Source organism: Neopsephotus bourkii, unplaced genomic scaffold (assembly GCF_033783945.1).
Source record: "Neopsephotus bourkii isolate Nb327-2 ecotype Australia unplaced genomic scaffold, CSIRO-AGI_Nbou_v1 NB_567, whole genome shotgun sequence".
NCBI lineage: Eukaryota > Metazoa > Chordata > Aves > Psittaciformes > Psittacidae > Neopsephotus > Neopsephotus bourkii.
In genome coordinates, this window is record NW_026901068.1 from 954813 (window position 1) to 981532 (window position 26720).

General features: G+C 37.9%; 1 protein-coding gene across 7 annotated transcripts in view; it reads right to left on the minus strand.

The window, feature by feature from the left end:
* VEZT (vezatin, adherens junctions transmembrane protein) overlaps positions 1–26720 on the minus strand; it is a 75081-nt gene that overhangs the window by 32871 nt on the left and 15490 nt on the right. For 4 of the 7 annotated variants that reach the window (XR_009725119.1, XM_061351267.1, XM_061351268.1 and 1 more), the window contains 7 exons: positions 21456–21545; positions 18866–19041; positions 15849–16124; positions 10674–10823; positions 4811–4958; positions 1019–1350; positions 242–435 (listed from right to left, as the gene is read on the minus strand). Coding sequence is in view for 6 of the 7 variants with exons in the window: in XM_061351267.1 (XP_061207251.1) it covers positions 242–435; positions 1019–1350; positions 4811–4958; positions 10674–10823; positions 15849–16124; positions 18866–19041; positions 21456–21545 (1366 nt within the window). In the remaining variant the exon portion in view is untranslated. Of the gene's footprint in view, positions 1–241; positions 436–1018; positions 1351–4810; positions 4959–10673; positions 10824–15848; positions 16125–18865; positions 19043–21455; positions 21546–26720 lie in introns of those variants that run through there. The other 3 variants (XM_061351266.1, XM_061351271.1, XM_061351269.1) reach the window with 2 other exon arrangements.

Sequence of the window (26720 nt, forward strand, 5' to 3'; positions counted from 1 at the left end):
AGACCTGTGTCTAACTAATGTTAACAGTGAATAACATGTTCACATTTTTTGCTGAAACAAAAGCTTCAAGGTCATCACAATGAAAAAGTCTGACTTATGTATGTTTTTTTAAAGTCTATGGTTTTTAGACCCTCTTCAGCTACAATTCTGATATGCAGGCTGAATGTTGCCTTTGATCCATTTGACCATTGCATCTCTAAAGTGTATCCTGTTACTTGCTAAATTAATCTCTCACATTTACCTTTTTTATTTGGGTTTCTTCCACTCATTTTTTCCACCTGAGAAATGGCTTCTTCCCAGCAGCTGTTGCTTGCCTGCATATGGGGCTGAATGAACTTCAGTTTCTGTTCCAGAACCTGATGGGCTTTTGTTGTCAACTCAGGTGTCTCCTTAGTGCTAACAAGTTTTTCAAGTTCATCCTCAAGAATTATTACCCTAGGTGATGAGGAGATGAACAGAAATAAGTGATAATAAATACGACTTCACCATTCCTCCAAGAATTCCATTTAATATCCTGTTATTTTCTTCAAGTTTCAAGAACCCAACTCGGCCAACTCCTCAAAGATGCCTCAAAATTCTAAAAATAAGATCCTTTTCTCCTCATCAAGATACACTGCTCACCTCCACTCGTTTTAGTAACTCTTACATGTAAGATTTAAGGAGTAGGGCAGTTTCAAGTCTTTCACTTGAATGAATCTTTGAAAATATTTACTAGGTAGTTACTATGAGCTGAACTTTCTTATAAAGCATTTGATACATTGCAAAATCAATGAAAGGTAAATATGCTTTCAGATTTTTTTTCAAGGGAGTGACAAAAGCAAGGCAAGATCTTAATGCACTGCTCAGCTTTGAATTTCCATCAGACACTTAAAGAATAGCCAGGAAACAGTATGAGATTCCATATTGAACCAAGGATCTTTGACTCCATGCTATGTGAAGATATGCCTGTGATTGCAATGACTCTATGTATCTGCCTTCTTCCTACCAGCATAGCTGCTTAACTGATGTGTAAACTTACTCATTGAGCAGTGCCTTGAGATGAAGCTGCAAGCTGCGTACTGCTGTCTGAAGACTGTTCAGCTCTCTTGACTTCTGCTTTGTTCTGGTTGGCCATTCGAACCCCGACTGATGCTGAGTTTCAAAGTACCGATAAAACTCATAGCTTCGCTTGAGCTCCTCCAAGCAGGCAGCATGTGTATGAGGTAGGCCTTGAGTCACATCAGACAAAATATGATGAGGCAGCCGTTCAGGGGAGACCAAGGGCTTGGGGGATGCGTTGGCTGGGGAGAGGAGCAGCACCAGCCTCCGGAAGAATTCTGAACTCTGCCCTACCCAGAGCTGAAAGAGGACCTGCAAAACAGGGGAGTGTTAGCTCTGTGCACCTGGGAACATAGCCAGCCTCCAAAGTAAATGTACAGATACACATGGGAAAACATTCCTCAGCCAGAAACAAGACCTCTGAAAAACTGTGAAAATCTGCTGAATGTTTCTAAAAAATATCCTAGACCATGTGAGGCTCAGATCTCACAAGCCTTAGGTGACTGCTAATTATTTGATGAAGGATATTATATGCAATTATACTCAGAGGCCTAAACCCCTATATTCCTCATCAGGCAGCTTCATTATTTGCTATAATCTCCACATACCCTAAAGCTCATAAAGGACTGCCAAAATTCCAGTGGTGGCTAAGACATTTTTTCCTTTATGATGCCAAGCTATCATTTCTACAATCTACTGAGTATTGCACTGCCCCACACCCAACCTTGAAACACAAGTCTAATTGCACTGTACTTCACTGAAAAACTCTACATCTGAAGAAAACCAAGATGACAATTTTTATTCCACCAAAGTGAAAATTTCACCAATTCCACTAAGGAGGGAAAGGCTTGTAAGAAATGAATTGATTCACAATGTTAGATATGGTACAAAAGAGGTAAGTTCCTCTGGGAGCAAGGAAACCCACTAGTTCAACTTCTTGAGAACTCCCATTTCCAATGCAATAAAAAGTCCTGTTTTCTTAGTTTCGAGGAGACTGTTGGCTCAGTACCCCATGACAGAACAGTAGAATCTTTTATCTCCAAAATGAAAAGGAAAGGTTATGACAATTTTCTCTGCAATACAGCCCTTATTAAAAGGCATCTACTGTAGGTGAGTATGAGTTGTAGTCTGAAATCTGTTCTCAAGCATTCCAGACCAAGGAAGACAAAGTAATTATTCATCATGCTTTTTTCCACCCTACCCCCCTCAGCTGCAGAACAGGACTAAGAATTTACTTGTTCTGAGGTTCTGGACCTACAGGATTGGAAATACTATATTTACAATTTTGTACTCACACTACTGTGGACAAGTAGCAGTTTTTTCCAGTGTGTAAACAAATCAAGAGCAAAACATTCAGAATAGTAACATAAAAGATTAAATGCCTTCAGATAGATGTGGTTTGATATACCATAAGGGTATATCAAAAATACTTGGATGCAAACTAAAAACAAAACCAGAAATTTCTAAAGAAAAAAGATACTTTTTAATTTACAAAAGGTGGTTATGAGAAGAAAGAACACAGAATGATAAGAAATTAATTGGGGCACACACGCAACACTGATTTGGCTGGCTGCTAAACTAAAAAGCAAACAAATGGGCAGCAATCATCCATGTGTCCCTGAAGATGCGGTGCCCTGGACAGCAAATCAAGAGCTCATGCTATAGTAAGCACAAAAGATGACCAACCCCTTTCACCAGACACAAGGCAAAAGCAGTGAAAAGTAGCACAAAAAAAGTAGTGCACTTCAGCAATTTATAATAATCCAAAACCTACCTGAAAAAAGGAACAATGATGACAGAAAAGGGAATTCCAGATGTGTTTAGGGTTGCAAATAGCTAGCGCTGCCAATGACTTCTGATGATTTTTACTGACACTTAAACTTCACCCCAAATATCCAACTGGCTCTCCTCAGCTTGAATCGGTATTTTTTCCTTAAACTAAGCATTTGTACTCTTCAAACTGATTTAGTTCAAAGACAGAGTAGCCAAAAGACACAGGCTACATTTGTCATATGGCCTAGACATGGGCTTGAATGAAAATCAGAACATTAACTAAATCTGGATACACACCTGTGTTCTACCTGCATTTTAATATAAATAGAGGTTCTCTCAAATGAAAAGAACTTGAAGAGGACTACGCATAAATCCAGGGCTCACAACACAAATATGTCCCAACATTATCAAAGTATATCAACTTTATTATCTATGCATAAATCTGCTTAGGACTGATTTATGTTAATTTAGCTTAGTTCAACTACAAAACACACAGCCATCACCATCTGTTATGAGTTAATGGAAACTGAGATTTACTAGCATCCCAACCAGTTTAACTAAAACTGATTACAGCTAAATTACAGCAAACTGCAGGTAGAGTTAGCTTACAAGCTTGGGCACTTCTAACCAGCTTCTTGTGCTTAAAAAGAAGTGGGTAAATAAATGGGCTTTCATGGTTGCAGTTAGAATTTCAGCTGATGAAACGGCAAGAAAAAAAATTTCAAAGGCTTACATCTGATGTAGCTCTTAGCTTACAACTAATCAGACAAAGCCTCAAAGCTTGGCAATTGCTATTACTGGTAACATTTACTGTCACAACAAAATAAATCAAGGTCTAGGAATTAAGTGAATAAAACGAAACAAAAGCCAACTCCACAGAATCACAGAAGTTAACATAATAATGGAATTTTCCATTTAAAAAAATAATGTTAAAAGGGGACTGCATCAGCAGAGAATCACTGGAGTGTCAAAGGCTTGCATTCAAATTAGATCCTCTTTCCAGTTGCAAATATCGACACATGCAAATTAAAACCACCTAGCACCTCAAACCAAAATAGATTAAAAGGCCACAATATGGTGATGTTCTCTTCAGCTAAATGTTTTTCAAAGATCAAAGAACCACACTGGCTCATGGCAGCAGGGGTTCAAGCTCGTGATTTCTACTCTTTGGTGTAACTAAATGCAGCTATTCCCTGTGGCAGTTACAATTAATTTGTATTTCCTGATGTATCTCTTTACTGAAGTCAGGAGATTAGCTAAAAAAGATGTAAGTACAAACTTGGAAATCATTTTATTCAGCTCGGATCAAATGCAATCACAGAGCAAAAAAATATGTTTAAGAAGATTGATCAAGCTGACTATAAAACACTGACTTGAATTTACATAATTTGCAGAAAAAAATTAATCCTAATGTTGTATTTGGGTTGTTCAGCCTGAAGGCAAAAAGGCTCTGGGGAGACCTTTGAACAACCTTATAGTATTTGAGGGGGGCCTACAAGAAATCTGGAGAGGGACTTTTACAAGGGCATGTAGGGACTGGACAAGTGGGAATGATTTTAAACTGAAGGAGGGTAGATTTAGATTAGATATTAGTAAGTTCTTCACTATGAGGGTGATGAGACACTGGAACAGGTTGCCCAGAGAAGCTGTGGCTGCCCCATCTCTGGCAGTGTTCAAGGCCAGGTTGGACGGGGCTTTAAGCAACTTGGTATACTGGAAGGAGTCCCTCCTCATGGCAGTGGGGTTGGAACTATATGAGTTTTAAGGTCCCTTCCAACTCAAACCATTCTATGATTATGCAACTTTTCTTCAACCACATGCAAAAAGAAATAGCCTATATGCCAATAAATTTAGAAATACATGAGACTGATTACATCTCCTCCTCAGTGGACCATGTGACTACAGGCTAGTACACACAAGCCATAGAGCTTTATGACAACTGAAAGAGATTTTCACCAGAAGCCTGTGTGGATGTGTGTGTCCTTCTCAGAGAGGTTACCTTGAGTGCAGGCAAGCTGAAGCCATCAGTTAGATTGTGTGCCTCCTCTTCAGAGACCTGCTCTTCGTTCAGTCCCAGACCCAGCTCCTTAAAGGGGACTACACAGATGTAGCTGGTCACGTTGTCACTCTCCGAGTTCAGAGGGTAGGTTTAGCTGGAGTTAAGGTGGTTAACAAAGCAACTTCACCATTAAGCACACAGAAAAGGAAAAAACACCTAATGAGGTTTCTTATTTCTGGAAATTTGTGTGAAAGCACCTACATTCCACCTAAATCCATCTGAATCGTGTTTAATTGAACATTTTGCAATCCTTATTCAAAGCACAAGTTTTAAAGGCTCTCAGGAGGATGAGAGACAAGACATTGATAAAATAGCTATGTGTAAATACAAACACATAAAAGGAAACAAAACAGATTGATGAAAGACCCCTGCATCCCTTTCAAGTAAGGAAAATATTGTGAAATATTGTTTCCAAGAAGCAGCTCATGTCCACCTTAAATAAACCATAAATTATATATGTAACAGAGGAAAGAAGAAAACACTTGTGCAGTTTTAAGTCTAAAAGGTAGCCTATGCTACAGATCAAACTCAGGATGATGGGAATTCCCTGCAAGTTCTGTCTGTGGAGGGACTCCTCACAGTAACTGGTCTTTGACGTGCCAGATAGTACTGTGAAGAACAGGAGCTCCCAATTGTCATACCATTAATTTTATTGATTATATTGCTGTAAAGCCACCATGATCTTGTCAGGAACAGCAGCAAACTGTTATCAATGCCATTCAGCACATTTAAATTCTAAGTGAGAAAATGTACATTTCCAGTCCCCGGAACAGCTTAATAAGTAGGAAACAAACACTGTATCACTGAGACCAGAAGACAGATAAAAATAATTCATTGACTAGGCAGCATTTATTTTAAAACAGCTCTAATTTAGGCTAACCTCGTGCTGGGGAAGGAGGAGGAGGAACAGTTCAAGATTTCTGTGCATTTTGGATAGTTACCCAGCCTCAAAACAGTAAAATTTGCTTTAAAATAGGAACTTATAACTTACGGTCATAAGCACATTTGCTCCACAGAAATATATATATGTATATATAAAAAGCAAAATATATATAATTATATATATATTTTATATATTATATAAAAATATTTTTAAAGCAATATATATACATGTAAAGCATGCATGAAAATAAGGCTTTAATTTAAAATATTTGTTTCATTTATATTTCAATTTGAAAACTGAATGCTTTCATCTCTTGGTACACATAAAGCCGTATCTTGTTTAACTAATGTTTTCTGGGGAAGCTACAAGTCCCACCTGCTTTTACTCCCGAATTTTTGGCGTGCTAAATTCTCGTAAGATTGAATCTGTAAAAGTGGTTTACTCAAGAAGTTTTTTATCACTTGAGAAAGAGCACCTTGCATTAAAAAAATCATATTCTGCATCCCAGAAAAGAACAATGTCAAGTGTTCAGGTTCTAACCAAACAAACACACTTCTCCCTAATTTATCCCCAAAAGAAATCTAGGAAGAAAGAAGCCTATTAAAGTGTTCAGACAAAAACCTGCAAGGCAAATTAATTAGGAGCTAATATCATTGTTGCCACTAGCAGCTGCCTCACATGAATGCTGCCTATTGTCAATTAACCTGACAGCACGCCCAGCAGATGGAGCACATGGGATGAGGATGTTAACTCTGTCAGAGATTGAAAAGTCAGGTCAAAACCCTTCAGGACCAGTTATCTCAGACTAATTATGTTCCTTGTTAATCTTTTCCTGCAAGAAGACATTTCCAACAACATGAACACGATTAAAAGCAGTTTGGACACATGAATTTCTAAGTCATGCTAAGAAAAAAATTCCAGGCAACATTTCAAATGAGTGGTTTGACCAAAGGAGTCTCTTATCAATACTATGTCTCAACTAGGGATTCCCAGCATACTCCAGCACCTGCCTGCCTTGCCTTCCACTGTTGCAGACCTCCCACCCCCATTACTATGGGATAGATGAAAGCAGAGAACTGATCCCATGCCACTATTAGCTTCCTAAGGAGGAAACCTCTAGAAAGTTTAAGCACATACACACAAACACATACATATACACAAACACACTTCCTTCATGCACTTTGCTCTAAACCACAAGTATTTTAAGTGCTAATGTTTTCTATTAAAGCCAAAATACAGTAACTAACCTTAGGTTCATGAAATTTTTCTATGTCTTTGTGAAAATGTTTCATTCATCTGTTTAACTTACATCTCTTATTAGCATGGGAGAAGAAAAGGCAAAACTACTTAATAATAAACCATTAAATCCAGAATAAAATATCCATACAGTGACTGTCTAAACTCTGCCAGGAGGCCACTCTTATTTGCCTACAGAAAAGCAAGAACAATAATGTACCCTGTATGTAGCAATTTAATATTCAGACTTTGCTCTTCAAGAGCACGTTCCCATCTAAAGATCTAACAGGAGGGCCTCACAATATCCTTGAGAAATCCAAACTGCCTTTTTATGAAATTATCACCTGTTCACCAGGCAAGAATGGATGCACCAGCTGGTCAAGGAAGAAACATTGCACTGCAAATTGCCCAAGTCTCTTTACTCAGGCTTTCCAGCATCAGATTTCTGATTTAGGCTTTTATGACCCAAAGAGGGTACTGCTTTTTGTTTAGCTTCCTGTTTTCCTGTGTGAGCTTTCTCTTTCCCAAGTTAAAAGGTATGTGTTTTTCTAACATTTCATGATACAATAACTAAATTTTAACAGAGAAGGAAAAATGTTTCACTAGATTTACCAGAGGAAATTTGCAATCTTCCCCGTGCTCAGTGCACCCCAAAGACATAAAACATAGATATATATATATATTCCACCTTAACCCATTTATGTCTTAATGGGTTAAGGTGGTATATATATATATATATATATATATATACTCATTTTAAACTAATTTTAAAATACTGGTATCCAATGTCTGGTTTTGCAACGCTATGCTTTGCATTCAGAGAATGACATCTTACAACAAAATTAAAGCTTTTTTAGTTTATACAGTCCAATGCCCAGGTACTACCTATCAATATAATTCAATGGAAATGCACTATCACACCATCTTGCATCAGCTGAAGATGAGACTATTAACATAATCCAGCAAAATAAACTAGAAAATTTCCTCCATCCAGTTTGCATATAATTAAACCAGTGACTAAAGCATAGATTCCTATGACATAGAACTCACAAAGCTCTTAAGTATAAAAATATTAAGCAACTAGCACGCCAACTGAAGTACTGCCTGAGTTATTACACAATTCAATGGAGAGTGCAGAGATCTGTTGAACTAGTAGTGACCAGTCTGCACAACATTGTGTAAATACTTAATCCAAAACACCTAATTTGAGTTTAAGCCTGCTATATCCTTGTCTTCCAGATTAAAAGAGAAATACTCTTCTCTTTCCTCCCTTCTCTTCGTTCTATGATTTTGAGAAATGTACTCTTTTCAATATGAACAAAAAAGAATAAGAAGAGCATTAGAAAATGATGGATTGTTTCTGCAAGCACCCAACTGTCCCTTCACATAAAATGTAAGGAATATGTCTTTCCATCTCATTAGATTACTGGTCCACCAAGGTTTGATAGAAATGCCTGGTATAAAGCTAAATTATAATTGCATCTTTTTTGTTTTACATAGGAACAAATTTTAATTATGACAATAGTAATTTATTCTACTCCCTGAAGGCAGCTGTCTAGCTAAAAAGGGGCACATTAGCCACAAGCAGATACTGCTAAGCTCCTAGTTTTATTGAAGCAAGTAAAGATATCAAGTTGAGAATATCTTCTGATTTTGTGCAAAGCAGAACTTACTAAAAAGAACTGTAAAAGTCAGAATTGGCATCTCATTTCCAGATTTTGGATGGAAGATCCTTTCCTTTTATTTATCAACATTCCTTCCCTTCAGTTTATCACCTCACTCCTTTATTTAATCTCTCCAGTTCCTTTTTCTCCTTGCTCTAGGCCAGATTTCTGCTAACAATCTAATGACAGACAAGGGCATTAAAGTTGCCACAAGCGCCAGCTGTGAATTCTTTTGACATGAAGGAATCTTTGGCCCCTCCAGCGTAAAAGTTCTATTCAATTTCATGAGGCACTAGAATCTATTTGAAAGATGCCCCTTGCTGTATATACCCATGCAATACACATAACATTTACAGGCATTCATGATACACAGGGAAATATTCAAACTAAGGCAACTTGGAACTACCTTAAAGCTTCTTTTAATTATCCCGGTGGGGAGGAGGAATCCTTTACTCACCTTCCTTACATTTAAGGCCTTTCCTTTTCAGTTTTCATGCACTGCAGAATTGGGCCAGCCTGCATCTCAGCTCACATGCTACCACTAGCTGTGCCATGATGTTCTGCACAAATACAAATTCTCTTTCAATTTGTCAAGAACCTATATACATGCAATGTCCATAAATTTTTCAGCCATTTATTTCTGCTGGCCCTTACTACTGTGATATCTGTGTGATAACGTGGCATAATGGTACTTTCATCTCAACATTTTCTCAAAGACAGATCTAAAAGTCAAATTATCCAAAGTAAACAAAACTTTCTTCTCTCTCATTCCTTAATTTAAAAGCCATTCCTTAAGTTTAGTAGTTACAAAACGAGTGGACAGCCTAATACACACCAATATTCCTTGACCTGTAACTTCCCCAGCCACAGCAACAACCTACAGACCTGTCCTAACCATTGCTAGCCTTCATCCTGGAGGATACTTAAGAAGGCCATGTTAACTGGCCCTGTTTTCAGATCTCTTGTCCCATGTTCTTAGAAGTGATTCTTGATTATTTCCAAGCTAGGTATCAGTTGCTCTTATAACCTGTCTGAATCTTTTGTCTGAATTTTTTCTTTCTTAAGACATAACAAATACACCTTATTCCTGAGAGCTAAGAATGAAGTCTTGAGCCCACAAGGAGGATGCCTATCCCTACACAAGTTACTGTTTTGTGAAGAAATACTCATTTCGTTCAAAGCGACTACACATACCAGTAGCTTTGTGTGTTCCCCTGCGTGTTTACACGTCATCACTCAGTACATCCATCCATTTGCCAGGCAAGATATATTAGTCTAGTATTATGTCCCAGGAAGACAAAAGAAGTGATTTGTCATGTCAGACTTTCAACGCTCGCATTACCACCAGCTTTTGTTTCCCTGGATGTGTTCTTCCAGATCAGTAACATACCTGTTTTCTGCTACAATTCAAGGTGAGGGCATTGTTACTTCCTATATAGTACTGCAAGTACAATAAACACAGAAAAAAACCTTGACATGCTAACATTAAAAAGAATGTATACAATTCACTAAAGAAATACAGATGACAGTCACAAAATGGAATCTGAACCAAGTGTTCTGCTCTGATTCAGAGTTGAAACTCCTCGTTCTTAAATGTGCCTTTTGGCTCACTAATGTAATCAGAATTTTGCCCAGCTTGTCTGAACCAGGAAAAAACTTACCTTTGAACACAGGGGTGTCGAGTGAAAGGCCATATTACTCAGAGAAGAGGCTATTTTGGTGCAAAGGAAAGATGGCTAAGATGAATTACAAAACAAAATCCTGAAGGACTCTGAAAAACATAAACAGTGCTTACACCAAAGGCACGGGTGTGAGTAACTGGGCCAACATTTTCAGTGCACAGAATCTCTCACACTGCACAGTACAAGCGTAAATCCCAATTTACTATGCTACCTTTTCTTTGTTTTGTTTAGGTATGTAAATACTGTCAGTTTCTAGATATACTAACTCTAAACACTGGAGCAATTACAGGTAGGTAACTTGGAATATCTGAACTGCTTAGGTTATGCAAAAAGGATATTTTTTCAGCATGTACAGAGTAGCCAGTCTTGAAGCTCGGAAGTTGGCTCTGACAGAGCGATAAACGGCTTTCCGAAGACCAATAAGATGCTGACTAGGATGCTGTCCAGCTTTATTAAATGGGCAAGCGGCACTGACCCTGTCAAGCAAACTTGAAAAGTAAAATGTGATACAACTGTACAGATGTCCTAAAGTATTTTTAAAAGACAGTACATCAGCTTTCTTATTCCATTACTTAGAAAACTTTTTCAAACCACTCAGTAACTATGAGAGAAAAAAAAAACCCTAATCAATCATATCAATGATACATATAATAATGTATATTGTTGTCCAGCATATCAATGATACATTTAATCAGAATTTCAGATAAGCAGCCAGGATTCATTTGGAAACATGAAAGGAACACAGGAAGCATTTATTTTCTCCAAAGATTTCCTAAATTATACGCTAAGGGTGGATAGACCACGTTACCTTTAGTAAAAAACTACCACAAGTCCACTGTAAACTTTGGAAATTTTAACAAATGCTTAACATATACCTCTTTATAGCCAAATTTGTTCAATATTTTTTGCAGAAAAAATGTGCTAATACATATTGTTTTTCACGCAAACCACTGTATTCTTTCAACTTTTTCCATGCTCTCTTTTCCAGGTCAACAGAGATATTATTTGAGTGGTGACACAGATTTTACCATCATGCAATGAATGGCAGCTGTGTCTGTCAGAGTCTGACAGGTAAACATATGAAATGTATGCAACTATACAAGCATATTTGAGTATATACTTTGGTGTCCACATATTCAGGTGAATATACCATATAAAAGAAACTGTGCCATTTGCCTGTTAGAATATACTTCAGAATGGCTTTAGAACTGTAAGAAATTGCTTCATCTGGAAACAAACTGACTTGTGAACTGGGTGAATGTTAAATATGTCTGTGTAACTTTAAGCTGTAGGAAAAGAAAAAAAAATATTCATATCCAGTTATATCTATTCATATACAGACTGATGGCAAAACTATGACTGAGATACTGAAAACAGCCTCTACTTGTTGGAACTGTTTTCACTAGAGTCAGCTCAGGAACAGACATAGAGTGGACAACATGATGATGAATTGTGATTAATTGTTTGGAGACTGGAAGCCTGCTTCTGCTTTCACCTTTCCCAGGGCATGGTAAGGAGGTGATTTCATGTCTTCGGCCACTTAAAGGGGAAAAGCATATAGGGTACCCGGTAAGACTGAGGTGGGCTGCTTCACTAGGAACTATTTATATAACCTATCTGACTGAAGAGACGACTAAGCTAGCAAACCTGACCCTGCTGGAAAAATGTCAGTCCTACTGCATGTGCTTAGCTGGACCATGCTGCACATTGACTGGGAGGGGAAATAGCTTATCGCCTCACTGTCAAATATGAAAAGCAATGTAGCCCACCCAGTGAGCAAGGCTGGACCCATATCAGCATGTTAAACATGATTAACACAAGGAGATTCATGCCAAAAACTGCAGTATATTGAATACGCTAGCCAAAATACCACATTAAAATGTCTGTGTACCATATTAAATGATGTGAGTGATATTAAAATAGTTTATGTAACATCTCATAAAGTACTTTAAAGCCTGAATAAAATAAACCCAAACTGTGTTAATTTCAATTTCTAAATGTAAATCTAAAATGCTAGTCTTGCCATACATTTCACTAGGGAGCACAGCATGTAAAATACATGCCAATTTTTAACATTTCCCTAGCTTTTGAAGGTAACAGCTTGAAGTGTTTATGAATAAATTCTCCCATCAGTTTGTAGACTCAAGCCCTGGGTGAACTGTCAGAAGCAGGCTCAAAGAGCAAACTTCTTCTGTAAAAGAGAAAAAGAAATCTACATTCTGCTACAACGATATAAGCATTTCCAGCTCCCATACAGAACAAATATAGCACAACTCATGCACAGCATGTACTGCCAGTATTAAGCAAAACAATTTGCTTTCCTTCTGGGAGGCCTTGTTTCAGTGGTTTTTATAAAATAATTCTTTTTTATTCAAGTAATCTTAAATTAATATAACTTGCTATTAATGTCTACGCCAGACATGCCATATCATTAAGTTCCTAATGTTTTATTTATCTTCTATGTATTTTAACTGGACTTAAAAAAATGTTATCAACTTTGCATACCAGCCACAAATAGCAAGAAGAAAAAAGGTTAAGGGCGAATTTCCTCTTTCCTAATGCCCCAAATCATTCTACAAGTAAAGAACAGTGACTTATTACTCCATTGCTCTCACAAGCCAAATTTTAAAAAGGCTCTCAACTTATAACAAACTCGTATAGACACATTAATAAAAACCTATTACTGTACTCCACCATTAAAGCAGTTCTATAAAGATGCTATATACACCAATATGTGCTCATAGGGCTTGATTCTAGTTTAAAATATAGTAGAAAGGGAGCATTTTGGAGAAAAGCTAATTATTTCAGTGACAAACAAGGAAATAACTACTCAATGCTTACTGCTGCAGCCTTTCATTATGTATTCCTACAGCTTCCATTTCATAATGTGTGAGACAATGGACATACTTTCATTACCCAGCGGAAATTCCAGGCTGCAACCCATGATCATTTGCAATGAGACAAATGAAGCCATTAGACAGGAACAGTGCCATTCTGCCTGAGTATAGCACTACCCTACATTGGCTACACAATTTTTGTAATCCAGACTACTCTGGTGAGGTCTCAGCCATCTCTACGATGCAGAGCTTGTACCATGCGACATCCCTGAAATGCCAACAATAGTGTTAAACACTTCTGGAGGCCATTCTGAAATCGGAATACCCAGTTGCCTTTTAGAGCAGCTAATATAAAAGGCCTGCTAGTTCCCTTTCCAAGTGGCTGCTGTGGGGTTTCGGGAATGAAGGCAAAATGATGCTTGAATTGGTTAATCATACAGCAGTCACTGTCACAGCAGTAAACCAGAGAACCAGTGGACAACCGACTAAAACCTCATGAAGAAAAATTTAACGTTTACAGAGACAGTCAAATATCAATTAACAAGGGGCAACACAGCAGAATAAAGCAAAGCCACAGAGATTTCAAAGCATATGTGAACTAGGTTACAAGAACATTGCAAAGGACAGTGCAACAAGGAGAAGAAACAGTAGTGGAATACAAGGAGATTCAGGCCAAAGCTGCAGACCTGGGTTTGCTATATCAATATTGAGCTAAGTACACCTAGCCAAAATCTGAACTCAGTACTGTTTAAATGTCAGCTTTGGTATTTTTCCACTGACAACACAGTTAATGCACATTCCAAACAATGCTGAGCTAGAAGTATACTAGAACAGCAGCACACACATTGAACAGGACGCTGTGGTACCTGGTTGAAATCCCATTCCTTCAAGAATGTAAAATCACACAAGAAGATACTCATTAACTTTTAGATGCAACCATTTCTATTGCCATGTGACTCTGAACTAGCATTAAGACTTTGACAGATTTACTACAGGAAAACATACAAAACTTTGTTCTGCTACGGTTTATTGTAGCAAAATTCTGGAAGAAAAAAGGTAACTAGTTTTTCAAGATCATACATGAAGTGCTATCTCAAGTAAGAATTTCAGATGCCCTGTGCAGCAGCATCTTTTGCTTATACGGTTGCAGAAAAGAACACTCTGGAATTAGACTTTCCTCCAGGCTAGACCAAACAAAAACCTGTACAGCACTGACTTCTTCATATTGGACAACTGCTCCAATGAGGAAGCTGGCACAGGCAGACTTCTCCCACTCCATCCATACTTCAAAGTCTTTGGAAAAGCTTGCCAAAGTTTTAAGTAAAGAGGCTATAAGATCAAGCATCAGCTTAAAGACCAGTCTGTTTTCTGTTAATCTGCTATCTAAGATATGTAGTAAAAGAACAAGACAAGAGCAATATAGACACTGACCACAAGTTTGTTTGCTTTAACTCAGGAAAAAATCCAAATGTTTTTCCCATCTGTAACTTGGACAAGCCCTAACAATAACTTCTTTTAAGAACCCATTTGCAAAGATAAGACTGCCTATTGCTTAACTATATGCTTCTTCAGCAAAAAAACCAAAACAAACCAAAACACATAGCTAGGCAGACTGAAGACATGCTTTTGCATCCTAAAGGGAGAATGAAACATTTCTTCAATGAAGCATACTGAAGGTATCTCAAGCTAGAAAATTAATTCAAAATGTTAAGTCTACAATTTCAAACCTGCATGTAAAAACGTGCCTGAGCACAGAATAGTTGGTCTGGCATGAATAAACAATTCCTTTGTGCACACAAGCGAATTTTTTTACTGGTTTTAGAAATTAGTTGACTGAATTTTAGTTGTTGGCATTTCCACCCTCCTTAACTTTAAGTCTAGCTGGCACAGGTATGTATCTAACCATAGGTTGCTATAAGTGAAAAGCATACATGGAAATGAGAGTGCGTAGAAGCAGGCTTGTTGGCTTTGGGATCATTGCATACACTAAACATGTTCTCATGTCCTTTCACACAGCAAATAGGCGAAAACTGCCAAACAGCTACAAGAGCTAAATAACCAGGAACTTTTTCATATCCCTTAAGCGAGATGCAAATTCAGCAGTAAATAATTTAAGAATTTAAACACCTCATCTCTCAATGAGTAACATAACCTTTAGTTGAGGTGGAAGATGAGCTTTAATGGTCTTCACTGATTGCTGTGTTCTCATTACTTCAGACTGTTGTTTGTTAAATAAAAATAGAATTATGATGCCATCTTGTTTTCTAAAATACAAATGATTACTTGCAGTCAGTTTAGTTACATAGATTTGGTAATAAAAGATATACGCCCCCCCATACAAACCGCCCTCTAAATTACACCCCAAAATACTTAACTAAATTGATTCAAAATCCATTTCTTCATGTGTTTCATTGATAGCAGAGTAGGAGATTTCAGTGACATGAAAGTTTGGTGAGACTTAATTCTCCTTCAGGATGCCAGGTTTTAACACTGAATTGTTAGAATTCATACATTTAGTATGAATGGAAATTATACTATTTTATGTGAACAAGAAGCTTTAAGTATCATGTTTTTCAGAAATTCCACTTGTTATGTGAGATGGTGTAACCAGACAATTTTAGAAGGCATCTGGCTTGAATGGATCTGTGTATTAAATAAAAGGAAATATAGACTCACAGGGTAAATCCTCTGGAAATTACTTCAGTCTCTTGAATGAGTCGCAGAGATTTCCTCACGAGATTAGTAAAAGCTCGGCTATTTGCCACTGTTTCTTCCAGCTGGATACAGTATTTTCGCAGGGACATTTGCAGCTTGGCTGTCCTCCATGTGCCCCACACTCGAAAGACTGCATAGACAAGCAGAACTAGTCCCCATGGCAGCCATGATGATTCCTTCCACCATGAGGGAAGCATAAGCAGTGCACTTACAAAGGCAAGAAGCAGCGAGACATCCCTGTAAACAAGAAAAAAGCATCATCAACCACAGATTTCTGATGTTAAATGAGTGGCAAAATCATGAAGATTCTGGTTTTATCTGCCATTATGACATCTTATTATGGGGTTTTTATACAGGTTCTGAAGGGAGCTGTAAACACTGAAAAATATTCCTAGTGGCAGATTTACATGTATATGTACATGATACTACTTGGTCAGTATACTCTAAGGAAACATTTTTTTGGGCTTTTTTATGGCACAAGGAGAAGAATAATGTACCACTCTGAAAGGTCAGTTTCTCCTACACGTATGACTTAAAAAGAAAAAAGAATAGAAAAGAACATAGAATAAGAAAAAACCTGACTACTCAGCATTATAATCCAGGGTGGGTAGGAATTGGAATAGCTGTACTTCCAGGTTCAAGAGTACAGTAGGGAAGGGCATGTTTCTTTTGGTAACAAAATCCTCAAGTAATGCCAGCTTTATTTTTTCTAAAGACTGACTCATTTAACTTGGACACCAACACAGCGCTAGTTTTTAACACGTTTTTGTAAAGATGGCTTGTATAATCATTTTAAATAATTTAGAAGCTCTTGCAAATCAGTTACTCCTCAAGGACATTTAAAAAACTTCATAAACCTGTTACTTTCACCTAGAAAAATTACACAAAAAGAAGTAACTGTTAGAAAATACACTGTGTTTCATATATAGTATCGTAGTTTCATTTTTTTACATGACAGTCCAGAGATGGATGGGATATCAGCTTCAAGATGCATAGCTATTTTATTTTTGCATATTTTTTTGAAAGAAAAGCATTCACTTTCTTTACCTGCATAGCCTGTATTTAGTTTTGGAGGTATTCACATAGGTCTATTTTCCCATTTCTAAAATAAGGCATGATCTCTGGATTTCTATTTTCTGGACAGTTTTGTAGTCATATTTCAACACAGTTTACAAGTGTTAATTCTTCAGGGCTACTGATAGCTTTCATTAAAGGTCCAGGGTTCAAATATTCCAGATATGTGATTAACTTCAAAAAGGACAGACACATAGTCTACAACTTGCTTGGTACATTGAAAATAAAATCACACACATAGAAAATGAATCACAACAATGAAAGACTTTTGAGTCTCTTTGGAGAGTTAAAAGCTCACTTTGTCCATTTTCAGTTTCTAGTTAATCCAGATCATCACAGACAGACTGAAAAAGAAAATTCAGACTCCACAACCCACCCAGGAAGCTACTGCAACTCCTAAATATCTTTAGAGTTCAAAACATTACCCCCAAGTCCAGTCGGAATCACTGGCAAATTAATTGCGTTATTTTTCCTCACATCCTTCCCTTTTCTGAACACAATAAATGACGACTGATCACCACCTTCCTATTAGCTATCTTCTACACATCGTAACACTGCTTCACCCAATTCACCTCAATTTTGTCCATTTTGGCCAAACAATCCCAGCATACTTTAATGTTTCCAAAATACTGTATTTTTTAAACTCTTTATTATTCTTGTTCTGCTCTGGCCTGTTTCTAAATTGCCTATGCCTCTCTGAGTGTGGCATCCAAAACCAAATGCTGTAGTCTAACACAAGGCTTAGGGAAACAGACAGAAAAGTAACCCCCTGCGTGCTGCGTTTAATAAGGACACCAGGATGAGAGTTGCCATTTTTCAATAATTTGCTGAAGCACTGAATTTATACTCTGCAACCATGTACAGACCCTTTTCCGAAGTAGTACTGCCTACCCAATTATTAACCACCTGTTTGTTCATTTGATTTTTCATTCCCAAAAGCATTAGACTTTTGTCTATTGACTTTTCTACTGATTTCAAGATATTTCTCAAAACTACTTTTGAATTCCATTCTGCCAAAACATTTACAAACTTGGTGTTGTCTGTAAGCTGAGCAATACTGACAAAGTTTGTAAGTGTACTCTATCATCTGAACAGTTAAAGAAACAATGAATAGTGCTAGGACCAAGACAAAGCACTGGAAAAATCTGTTTCAGAAGTTCTCATTTGACAGACAGAATCAATAACGACATATTACAACTTAAATATATGGGGTTTTAACATGCTGTGGCTTTATAATAATTTTATCCATTTTCCTAACATAGCATGAAAACATAACACTGGGCTGTGTTACGAGGTATTTTTATTTACTGTTTCCTGTCCATTTCTGAGCAAGACCCCCTGTCAGAACACCCACTGTCCTTGCTGGTTTTCGAATACAGGTGGTAGCTGTTCTGACACTGCTGCAGCAGCTAGCTCCTTCAATTTTCCAGGGTGAATTTCACCAGCCTCTGCTGGCTTGAATGCGTCTTCTTTAAAAATGCTTTAGTCTGTTCTTCTGGTATTCTACATCCGAAAATTAACTGCACACACCTCCCCGACATATTTATGAAGACCAAAGCAAAGTAGGCACTTTTCAATTCAGTCTTCACAATCATGTGTCATTTATCAAAATCACCATTGTATACTTTAAAAACTCAAGAATTAATCAACCATGTTAGTTCTTCCCTAGAGCACATATTAAGGTTCGTGTAGCTATCTCAGATTAAAACTGACTCTTTCAATAAAACACTTTAGGAAAAAAACATGGGTATACAAAAATCTGGGGACTAGTGGACCAAAGACTCAACAACCTGAGAAGAAAAAAGAAGTAGTTACTTTGTTGCTGCATTTTATATAAGGAACACACAATATATTTATTGCTTGTTTCTCAGTGAATATGGTGGTACATATTCTCTGTACAATACCAAATATTAGGAGTTGCTAGGGAGCGTAGCGTTGGAAGCTGTCTGTTTTCCTGTTGCTTACACTGCCCTGCAGACAGGATACTCGGGTCAAGGAACTCAATCAGTTCCACATCCTCCTGCAGCAGAACTTCCTGTTGCAGGATGGTACGAAGCGTGTCAAATCGAAATCCAACATCCTAGCCACCAATGGACAGGAGAAAAAAACAGGCATTAGTAGAGAATATGCAAATTCTTAAAATTAAGTTAGTAGAACAAGGAAAACACCCAGACACTCTATACTTTGATGACAACAATCTATTCCCAAAGACTACAGGAATGTTTTAGCTATATCACAAGTAGCTACTTCATTTTTATTAAAGCTGTTTAACTTTAAATACTCACATACTCCCTAACAGTTCAGACTTGCAGGATGCATTGCACTGACTTTGTGATCTGATCTAGATAGTAACAATACTTGGAAAAGTGCCACAGATTATGCCAATATATTTGTGTAAGAATCAGAGAGGTACTGTATCTATCAGAAGGTCATTAATAAAAGTGCAAACACTTTTTTTTTGATGTCATGACATAATTTACATCATTAAAAATAAAAATTAGAAAGAAGAAGAGGGATATTACAGATTAGTCAACAAAAAATCACCTGTGGATACTTAAAAACATTAGGGTAAATGCTCTAGACTCAAGCCCTGAGCCAAGACAGTGAAGCCCTTGCCTGCAGGATTCTGTGCCTTTCCAAAGGAAATCAATCCAAACATGAAACAGCATGGGACTCTGAAGACTACATACTTGCTGAACTCCAGGCAAACTTCAGAGAATTACTTATGGATTTGATGACATGATAAGCATTTGCTCTTTTTTGTCCTTGCAAGTACAGCTCTTCAAGACTGATACAATACTCTTGAAGACAAGTCTATCCATTAGAGAACCCCCTGAAATTTTAATTTGCATCCAGCACCAAACTATAATTACAAAACAAGTTAAGTACAAAACAAACACTGAACATGTGCATCTTTACATCTAACTAGATTACAGGAGGGAGAGTATGTCTGAAAACCTTCTATTAGAAGCTTTTAACAGAAGTACGACATTTCACAGTACAAAATCTGTTTAGCTCTGTCACTGACAGACTGAGATTCTTTATGAAACTAGAAGATAGCTAGTTGAAAGTTTAATTCGATACATTGATGTCACTTGAGATATTTGCATTCTACTTTTAATAGCAAACATTTGTTTGAGGACTGTGCAAGAGGAAACTCTGCCTCCTCCGACGCATCCTGTGTCATTTCAGTACCCTACTGTAGCAAGCAGCAGGAGAAATGTTTTCCGTACTCTTTGGTTGTGTCTCCATCTCAAGAAAGTAAGGCTAAAAAAAGCTGTTAAGATAATACCTTTGATTCATAGGGGAAGAGGGAGGAATTAAAAAAGACAATCCATGATCATTAATAGGAGGAAATTTTGTTATTTTGAGATAAGGGAGAAGAGATAGCAATTGGACTTAGCAGAACTCAACTGTTTTCTTTTTTTTGAAGCTACATCTGAAGACATCATCCCTATATCATAGAAATAAAAAATAAATCAAAATGCTAACATTTGGATTCTGGGACAGTCTGACTAATGTGACATTGGCAAGCCAGACCAGGAAACTGAAGCAGCTGGGTGCAAGTTAAAGCAGATCTCAGTTAAGCCCAGGCTAGAGACTGACCTGGCTGGAAAGTGGCACTGCAGAGAACAGGTGTAGCAGCACCATAAAACTATTTTTAACTATGTGGGGTAACTGTGACTCTTCAGTCTACCTCATGCAGGCTGACTTGGGCCCTAAAAGTTCCTGCAGGCTCCAGGAGGAGAATACAACTTCTGGTGGGCAGATGGACTCCCAGCTGCATCTGAACTGCTGAGATGAGAGCACACAGGTACTACAGAGGACTGCTCTTGCCTCTCCCTGCAGACAGACCGCTACACACATGTCATCCACTCTTAATGCGTAACACTGTTTGGAAGCATTACAACTGAGGTGCCTTAGTTTGTTTAGCTTTTCCCAAATGCAGAAGCACTCTGGACAGCAGTGCAGGAACAAATGGGACAGGATGGGTTCAGGGGTAGTAGATATGCACTGTGGTGGTGCTATGCCTGAGCTAATGCAGTGGAACAGAGGTTGAAGCAATACTCAGGTGAAGCTCTAGAGTCTTCTGTCTTGAGATGCGTCTGCAAAGCACTAGGCTGCAGTTTTTGAACTTTCTCAGCCAGTGTCTCCATACTGGCTTCCATCAAAGAGAGTAGCTGCTCTGTAGGTGAACACCTTTCAGCTTTCAAGAGTTTCTTTAATTTCTCTTATATGTTTTATTTTAATTTCTCTTCCACATTTTGAAAACCTTCAACCTGGCTACTGACACTGTTTCTGTTCTTGTGTGCTCAATTTGCTTGGCACAGTAACTCTGAAAACCAGAATCAATATTATCTGAAGTAAAACTCTTAGAGCCAAAACCAATAATACAGACCAAAGACGGTGGTCAGAGGATGAGGTACAGAGGAGAGGAAGACTTGTGGATTATGAAAGTAAATGGAAAAAAAAAGGGGGGGGGAGGTCACTTACCAGTCGGTGAAGTATATCGTCATTTTTCTTATAATGTGGAAAAGGAAACCAGCTTCTAAAGAACTCAACTAGTTTTGACAGGATGCTTTGCTGAAGGGAATAGAAATTACTCCAATTAGAAAAAAAACCAACAAAACCAAGCCAAAAATAAATAACAGGCAATTCCTTTAATTCTGCATTTGCTTTTCTTGCTAATTCAGACCCAAGTACCTGTAAGGAAGTTTCGCTTACTGTATCTGGCCTAACTTCAGAGTACACTAAGGAACATCTGCTTCCCGTCAGTTTGCTTGTGCACACAAGAGCGTGAAATAAAGCTTTCAAGTAACCCCACCTATTTGGAGCATACTGGATTGTTATGTTGTACTGTTAAAAATAACTACAGCTAGAATTAGTTTGATCTTAAGTTGGCAAACACTTCATCACTATGAAAAATCTTCTCTCTCCTTGAGGATAAAAGGTTAAATGTCTAATTGGGAATGCAGAAAAGACAAGGAGAGGAACAACCTCTCTTTGGCAGACCACCACAGGCTGAGGGCAAGGCTTTGGAGAAGTTGTGAATAGAGACAGGGAAGAGTGACCGTAAGAAGAGGAACTGTCCTGGAACCTCCCTGTCCCAACCGGTGTGTGGTATCAGGCATTTTGCCCCATGCTGCTTCCCATGCCTACTGAACCCACACTTTCATCTGAGTTGTAAATGAGACACTAATTAGGGGGACTCCTTCTTGGTCATCACCCATTTTACTCATGTATCTTCCTAAAATAGGATGCATGAAAGACTATAGCTAAATAGATGCATATTGCTTCACTCTGCAACCATTAAATGAAAAGGAGAAAGTTTTTGACATGCATTGTGTATCTGCTTCCCTCAGACTGAGCTGGACAGGAAGTGTTCTTCAAAATACTTACACATATTTCATGATTTCTGAGGCCCTACCTCTTAATCTTCAGACTGCTGACATGCAATACTATCAAACCAAATGTATGCCCCAAAAAATTAACTGTGGAGCATCTACATTTGTACTCCCTCTCCTCATTCTGTTGTTTTGGGTTTTTCTTCCTTTGTTTTTCTCCCCCAGCTATAAGGTGAGAAATAGAAGAGTAAAACCAAGCTACAAGAGCTTGGAGCTCTGCGGTCAGTGCTGTGATAAACCTGACAGCCCTTTTCAAGGCAGCATGACACAAGTTTGATGAAGCAAGCCAGGGCAGAACAGCTTTGAGTAAACATTAGAAATTGTCACTCTGAGGCCCTTATGCTTCAACAGTTTTTGTAATAACTTACTTTGGCATCCATTTATGTATCTAAGTTGAGTTTTTCTTTATGTATGTCTCATCTTTCTGTGTACAGTTACAGTTGCAGACCTATACCAAAAGCAAGTATTTTTAGGTCAGTGGAGAGACAAACCAAAAGGGGTTTCGTAATGATAGTTCTTCCCAATACACAGGCATCTTTGTGGCTTACTAGGAGGAGCTATCCCGACAATCCACACTTCTTAGACTATGGAATAAATCCAAGGGATTGTACTTTGATGTTGCTCAAGACCGCTGACGTAAATTGGAAGGCGAGAAGAGTGTCACAAACTGCAGCACTGGATTATCCTCCAAGTTTCTTGTGAAGTGGTGAAAAATAAAACAAAATTTTCCAATTACAATTTGTAGAAAATAAACAAAGGTCTTTGCTCTGCATTTGAGCTGCTGACAGGACACTTCATTCAGAAGTACTTTTCCCCATACTTTGAAAGCAGGGTACAGAAAAATTCTCCATTTACTGTTGAAAATGATGCCTCTGGAGCTTCCCATTTTCAACTGTTTAGCTTCCCTAAGTCTTTGGGTTTTTTTATCATGAACATGTAAACCTACATCAGGATAATTTTAAACTGCTACCAGCTGATTAAACTAGAGTGTGGAATTACAAAAAAAAACACCCCAAAACAACAGGCCAGCAAACCAAAACCATACTAGTGTGCTATGTAAATAATCTTTTGGTTTCTTTTCTGTGTTTTAGTTTAAAAATAAAAATCTGAGCTTGCACAAACACTCAACGGGCATGTCAGTGCTTGAAAACACAAAACAAGACAACCCACTGTCTTAGGCTGTGACCCAGTACAGTAGAGTAACACATTAAATTATTCAGATCCTTGAACTAGTGTCTCACAGTTTGCATTACCATTGGGAGTGTTACTGACAAGTAAAACAACTTTCATCAACACACAAGTCAGGTCATGTTGCCAACGCTTCTGGAGCATTCTTCTCACAGCTTTAGGACACCACTCAGTCAACCCTCCTGTAAACTAACAAAGATGTATAACTCCTAACATTAAAAACCATAAAAATATAAAAACTATTTTAGGTACATTAATTTGAATCTAAAATAAAATTCTAAAGACTATTTCTCTTCTGCACAGGATAAACCTGAAATGGCAAGCTAGCAGGTATGTAAAATATCATCATTCATTCACATTGGTACCTTTCAATTCTGTGCACTTCAGAAAGAAGATAATGCTACATATCAATACTTTCCAGCTATCAAGAGCTAGCATTGAGTGGGTGGGAGACCTAGACAAAGGCAAAGGAATAGTCCCTCTGACTTTCCACATCAGGCCATCTGCCCTACCACTGAGGGCTAGCCCAAACACAATCCCCAGTAGCTGCCGACAGCACCAGCCCTGTTCTAGTGATGAAATATTATCACATCTAAGATGGGATAAGGTGTGACAGTATAATCAATTTAAACATTCAGATATGCACAGCAGTCTAAGAAAATGACTGTGAAAGAAAAAATGTAAATGGGAAGAAATTCATTCTGTAAAGATCAAGCAGAATTATCCAAATAGGATTTAATTCCAGAAAACAGGTCTAGGAGCTCTTGCAAGCTGTGCTTTGGAGTATCAAGTGATCATGAGACCGTAACTTTACTGTAATTTCCGCCAGAGATTAGTACAGCCAGGAACACCTATAATTACTGTGCTAAATCACATCTCTATACTCCCTCAGATCGGAGCTTGGCATTTCATCAGCCCTCAGAACACAACCTTGAAGCATCTTCACCTTTACTGAACTTTTCAGCTCAATGTTCACATGCGTTGCTTGGCAGGACAAGACACAGCAGCAACATTTGTATCAGTTACTAGGAAACCCTTTCTTTCCCAGATTTTTTTTTTTCAGTCCCTGAAGATCCCAGACTACATCTTTCCTTGCCAAAATCTTGCTACATGCCACCAGAATGTATTCAACAGGGTTCATACTTGACTGGATATATGAGGGGTAAACAACCTCAACTCAAAGACACAGGAACACTGCACCTTTTCTATTTTTATTTTAATAAAGTGTCCAAGTCATTTGTAAACTTGCTTTTCAGAAGGAAAATATATAGACGTACTAGACATCACTTGGCATGGAACATCATCCATGCCCTGTGATTGTATTTTGCACTACACTAACCCTCAGCAAGATCATTTTGTACCAGGACTATGGATAGGTACATACTCAGAATTCAGAAACCACGTTTCGCAGACATTTTATTACTTCAGTAGATTAGGCCAGGGAAGGCTGAGAGAAGGAAAGTGATAACTTGTTCACAAAAAATTGAGGAAATGATTGGGTAGGGATGTTGATAATTTGCCTGCGTGTCATACAAACCTTGCAGCAAAGCCTTAGATCCCTCTAAAATCTAGTCTACTTCTTTAAATGTGTGGCCAGCTGCCTTTCCTTCATTCTCTTTCCTTTTGAGACACCCTACCAAAATGGGACACAGAAATCAAATGACAAAAACAGACTTTCTGACACCAGATTACAAAAGAAAAGTGTTCACATTCCCAAACTGGTACTGGAACAGCAGCAGAAAGAACCTGTATCACTAGAAGTTACACAAAGGGTTCTTCCACCACATATCCTTGTCTAGACAGAGATGAGACAATGTGAATATCATCCTAGTATTTGTAAGAAATGGACAGCACATTTTCACACACCCACTCCCTGCAAGTTGCAAGGCAAACCATGGCAAATTACTTCTACATCTGACACAATACTGGAGCAGTTGCTCCCAACACAATAAAATTAAGTGTAAAATGCTTAAGGGGAAGCAAGGGGAAAAAACAGAATACTTGAGGCTTTTCAAAGCAGTGCACTTAATCCTTTTGAGGTTCTTCACGCCACAGCACTTTTGCATTAAATTTGGTGGAAATCATATACATGAACATGGCATCATATGGCTTTACTGATTTCCACAAAACTAACTATGCAAAATAAAGTAATGCAGCTAGCAAGTAACACTGCAGGCATTACTTCATAATAACAAAACAGATAATCAGCCAATAAAGTATGTCACTCTAATTTTCAGTTAACAGTGGTGTGATTAAAGTCTTCCTGCAGTAAGCCAGAGTAGGTATCTTCAATGTAAACGTATGTCAAAACTGCCAATAGCTTTTAAAGGGAAGATAAAATTTCAGGTGGTTTCTTAAGGGCTATGGTGACAATAACTGACAATTCTGAAAAGTAAGGCTAGTGAGCCTAATATTTCCATGAATACTTTCAAAGGTAGTTTAAATTAAATTATAAAAAATTATGAGTCAAACCCTGAATTAAATTCAGCTTTCCTTGTGACCACTGATAAAAGCAATTGTATTACAAATGCAACAGTTATCCACATCAACAGTAACTAGAAATCAATTTATTCATTAAATTTGAAATAATCTTATGGTAGAGAAATCAGCTGAGGAAGCATGGAGACACTGCAAAAATCACTTCTCCTCCTCCCCTCAATTAATCTGTTTCGTGAGCTCACAAATCGTCAGCACACAAGACCGGAGTTCTGTAATCAAGCTGCTTCCTGATTCTTTTCTACATGATTACTGAACTCTTTGAAAAGCTGTAAACTCTACAAGGACATGGCTGAACTGTACTAAACTTAGAGGTTCTTACTATAGTATGATTATTTTTTACAGGTGTCTAATTCATGTGCTGGGCATGCAGTACTTACTGGTCTGATCAGTGGATATGCACCCTGCATCTTATCTACATTATCATCTTTGATCAGAAAGTGAGGCATGAGAGAAGGGAGACATGACACACTTGCAAGGACAAGTCTCAGAAACCAGGGTTTGAGGCTGTGAAGCAAAGGGCACAGCTTGGTCTTACCTGCACACAGGTAAAACCAAACAATGACGAATCTATGCCTGAAGATTAATTCCAACAGGACTGAAGACCAAAGCAAAATGTTTCACGTTTTATCATCATGTCTTTTCAAATGGATTAATGAGTGTGAGGAAG